This window comes from Hydra vulgaris, chromosome 04 (genome assembly GCF_038396675.1).
Source record: "Hydra vulgaris chromosome 04, alternate assembly HydraT2T_AEP".
Classification (NCBI taxonomy): Eukaryota; Metazoa; Cnidaria; class Hydrozoa; order Anthoathecata; family Hydridae; genus Hydra; species Hydra vulgaris.
This window is the reverse complement of record NC_088923.1, coordinates 38,102,777-38,107,500: the sequence shown is the minus strand read 5'-3', so window position 1 is coordinate 38,107,500 and position 4,724 is coordinate 38,102,777. Positions and strand designations below refer to the sequence as shown.

General features: G+C 28.5%; 1 protein-coding gene across 2 annotated transcripts in view; it reads left to right on the top strand.

Annotated features, from left to right (window-relative positions):
• The window catches only part of LOC105844992 (vesicle transport through interaction with t-SNAREs homolog 1A), a 20,078-nt gene extending 17,355 nt beyond the window's left edge, over window positions 1-2,723 (top strand). The window contains exons 5-8 of one of the 2 annotated variants that reach the window (XR_010638231.1): window positions 1,532-1,616; window positions 1,755-1,825; window positions 1,949-2,098; window positions 2,289-2,723. Coding sequence is in view for 1 of the 2 variants with exons in the window: in XM_065796254.1 (XP_065652326.1) it covers window positions 1,532-1,616; window positions 1,755-1,825; window positions 1,949-2,010; window positions 2,289-2,379 (309 nt within the window). In the remaining variant the exon portion in view is untranslated. The remainder of the gene's footprint in view (window positions 1-1,531; window positions 1,617-1,754; window positions 1,826-1,948; window positions 2,099-2,288) is intronic. The other variant, XM_065796254.1, reaches the window with a different exon arrangement.
• Window positions 2,724-4,724: the final 2,001 nt, after the last annotated feature.

Below are 4,724 nucleotides of genomic sequence, written 5' to 3'. Positions count from 1 at the left end.
AAATTTTAAACAATAAAAAAAAAAGTATTCTATTAAGCTGCTGTTATAGACCACCAGATGGTGCGTCTGAAAATCTTAGTTTCTTTTTACAGCGTAATATCATTCACAAAGGTAGCAAAGAAAACAAAATTACTTTTATAATTGGAGATTTCAACATGAACTGTCTAATTTATAGTAAAGATAAAAAAGTAAAAAGTTTTTATGATGAAATATTTATGGCAGGAGCTCTTCCTTTAATTAATCGCCCTACTGCCGACAACTTTGAAAAACTTGTTTTTATCAAGGGTAACCTTCCCTTGCTTTCTTAAAATAAATTTTTTTTACGTTTTCTTTTTACAACTTTCTAAAATTTGTTGGAAAAATTACCATTCTCTTTTTTGTCGAAATTTTCTAATGCAAAAATTTTTGTTGTTATTTTTTTTATATGCTGGACAGCAATTTTTCTATATACCACCATGGCATACTGCTTTGGGTGACAAGATAAACTATAAGATGCATTTAGTTATTTATGTTTTTGATATTTTGAGATAATTATGATCGGAACATGCATTTTGGAGGTCAACATGTTAAAAAAAAACCTCAGAGGAAATTTTTTTATTCTGGAATTTTTTAACATTAATACACAAGATCTTTCAAGAGAGGAGATAATTTCATCAATTAATTTTTTTAACTAAGATTATCGGACTTAAATTATCGGACCGGTAAATCTGGGAAATTATCGGACTTAAAATTATCGGATTGGTCTTTTTTTTGAACTATCGGACTATCGATTATCGGACCGGTGAATCTGAAAAATTATCGGACTATCGATTATCGGATTAAGAAAATAAACTATCGGACTATCGATTATCGGATTAAGAAAAAATTATCGGGTGCCCACCTTTGTATATATATATATAGATATAGATATATAGATATATAGATATAGATATATATAGATAGATAATACCAGAAAGTCATAATTTACATATCTCTCTTAATATATATATATATATATATATATATATATATATATATATAAACAAGAAAGTCATTATTTATACATATATATATATATATATTTATATATATATATTCATATATATATATATATATATATATTTATATATATATATATATATATATATTTATATATATATATATATTTATATATATATATATATATATATATATATATATATATATATATATATATATATATATATATATATATATATATATATATATATAGATAGAGATATAGAGATATGGAGATATAGAGATAGATAGATATAGAGATAGATATATATAGATAGATAATACCAGAAAGTCATAATTTACATCTATCACTTCTAATTATCCTAGAAGCCTAAAATTAATATTTTCTAGACCTATAAACTTTACAGAATAGGGTCAGCTTCAAGAATCAATTTTTTTTTGAATTTGAAACCGTTGTAGATTTCCTTCAAACAAAAAAATGCGTCTATTTTATCATATTATCAGGTTTGCTGTTGTGTGTTACTGTTGTTTTTACCGTTGTCTTTTTTTGTAGCGATCTAATCTTTTGGATAACTCAACCAGACTGGAGAGATCAAATAGAAGGTTAGAAGAAGGATACAAAATATGTTTGGAAACAGGTGATGTGCAATTTTGGTGTTGTTTTTAATTTTGTATAATAATAAAAAAACATCTCGAATAACTTAGTCAAATGAGAAAATCGAATGCTTCTCAAATCCATTTCAATTTTTTTTTTTTTATTAGATTTTTTATTTTAGAACAAATTGGTCACGAAATTATGGACAATTTATCTAGGGATCGCGAAACGATGACTCGAACAAGAGATCGAGTAATTCATTATTTTTTTATTGCCTATAAAATAAATATAAATTTATAAAATTTTATTACAGTTCATTTAAAAGTTGATTTTTATTTTGTTTGCTAACTTTGTGCTAACTTGTTTATATTTAAGCTTCGCACAACAAATACAGATCTTTCAAAAAGTTCAAGAATTCTAACGGCAATGATGAGAAGGTGAATTTATGATATTCTGTTGTTTATCTCACTAGCTGTTCTTGTTTTAAACAGTTTATTTATGAAGTCAGTGGCCTTTCTAGAAAAGGTCAGTTTTTGAAATGAATTTTCCTAAAATAAAGACTCATTTAACTATTACAAAATTTAACAAAAAATTGTTCAAAGTCTATTGTTATGGTACTTTCTGTTAATTGATTTAAAATTTAAAAAAAAATTGTCTCAACCTAAGATTCAGATTCTATAGCGACCTAAATTTTTCTTTTTTTTTTTCTTTTTAGGGTTATTCAAAATCGAATTTTACTTGTTTTTGTATGTTTGTGCCTCGTTTCAGTTATAATTGTTGTCATTTATTTCGCTGTAAGAAAATAAACAGTTATCGCAAAAATAAAATAAACGAAACTATATTTTCTTCTGTTTTAAATAAATTATTTTTATACGAATCTATTGCTGCAGTTCATCAAGCCAAATATTCTAGAATCTTTTAATATTCAAAAATATTTGCTTTGAAACGCTGAATATTTTGGATATTTACTGTAATTATTTATTATAAATATCTTTTAGATATTTTTGCATAATACCGTCAATATGCCATCATTAATATCATTTTACTACTTTTTTATTTTATTATTAATTTATTTACTAGTTTAATTAATTCATCAACTTGTAGGTTCTATAAATTTATGTGAAATATATTTAAAAATATAGTTTTTTAATCTTTGTTTTTTTGTTGTTGTTTTTCTTTCAAAAAACAATTGTATTAAAACCTGTTATTAATTAAAATCAATTTGTTTTCGTTATTGAAAAAACTATTTGCGTAGTCAGTCTAATATTTGAATCAATGTAAACAAAAACGTTCTAAATCATTTTTTTTAATATTTGACTTTTTGATGAAAATTTGTTCTTTGAAGACAGTTCCACCATTGTATAGTAAAACATTCAAGTCAGACCTCTCCATACGCGTTGAATAGAGAGCTGAAATATTGTCTGTAAACTAAAAGGTTCTAGGTCAGTGACTTAGAAGGTTTTTGTTGGCAGCACTGAGAAAACCAGCTGTGTTCTGGTGATAGCCTTCAGATGTTTTTAATCCAATTTTTGTTTTGTTTTGGTTACGAGTTTGAGGTTATTTGGGCTTATTTTATTAATCATGTAGTTTTCTCGCAGTGAACACAATGTTTCGATTTCAGATCTTTTTTATTCATTAAAAAAACTGCCTCTACAAAAATTCCTCGTTCAACTTATGCTTTAAAAAACACCTCAAATATGCTCATAAAAAAAACCGTTTAGACTATATTTATATTTCCACAAGGAAACTACGTCAGTCAAATCTGCCGTACAGGGTTTCTCCCACGCAATTTAATAATTAAATTGCGTTATGAATTGTAATTATTACAATTCATCTCGTTGTTTTAATGAAGAGGACTTATAATGGATGAAGAACCTAGTAGTAGCAGTGAAAGAAAGGTTAAAAATGAGGCTATGTGGAAAAGGAATGTTGTTAAAGAGCTAGAGTGAAAAGTAAAGAGTACATTGACTACAAAGGAAGAACTGTACCTGCTACTACTGTTGGAACTGATTGCAGGTGAGTATTATATTGCAATTTCGATACCCAATTAGCCTTTTAACAATTTGTTTATTACATACCATGCAACATGTTTTCATAAAAACGTCTTAGACAAAACTAATCCAACACGTTCCATATCGTTCCATTTAGATTAGTGAATTGACCTTAAACAGTAGCCAAATGTTATAGCCGAATTACTCAAACATCATTTTTTAGAGTTTGGCTATGGCATTTAGGCCTACCTCGAACATTTATATCAGCATAATTTAATGAAATATTTTGCTTTCAGATGGTCGAAGAAATGTACGGAACGTCTAAAAAACCAGAGCGACAAGATCTTCGCACGCATGAGATCGTTAGAGACAAAGAACGAGCAAGATATGTTTCTACAATCGTTGATTACAAGCATGAAGGTGAAAACTCACCGACCCAGAAAGGAAGGTGCCGAAGGAAGAGTAGCTCATGACTTTTCATTTACTTACGAGGTTTTGGTGGGGGATGCCAAAGAAAAGGTATGTGTAGATGCCTTTAAAAGCCTTTATGGTATTAAAATTAGTCGTATTCGACGATTGCGCTCCCTGTTGGTATTAGGAAAATCACCAAAGGAACTTAGAGGGAAAAAATTAGGAACGAATGCAATCAGGGGCAATGTAAGACTTCTCATAAGAGAACATAACGAAAGTTATCCGGTGAAACAGAGCAAATATGCTGGTAAAACTATCAATTATCTAGATGCTAGACTAAATGTTAAAATTTTGTATTCAATGTTTAAAGGAAAACATCCTGAAGCAAAATGTAGCTACAAATTTTTTCTAGGTTACTTTAAGGACAACTTTACGTTAAGATTTGGCCGTCCCCAGATAGACTCTTGTTGCACCTGTAAGGAGCTTAATTTAAAATTACGAAGCCCTCATCTCAGTGATGCAGCAAAGAGAAATGCTGCTGCTGAACTGATGCTGCACAAATGTCGATCAAAAACGTTTTACAACAAACTCCAAAATGAAAACAACCCGGAAACAAAACAAAATGAACCGCATGTCTTAGCGATCGCATTTGACTACATGCAGAATATCCCTTTACCGATGATACCAGTCCAGGAAACCTTTTACCTCAGACAGCTATCTGTTAACCTCTTCACTATTCACGATGTGAA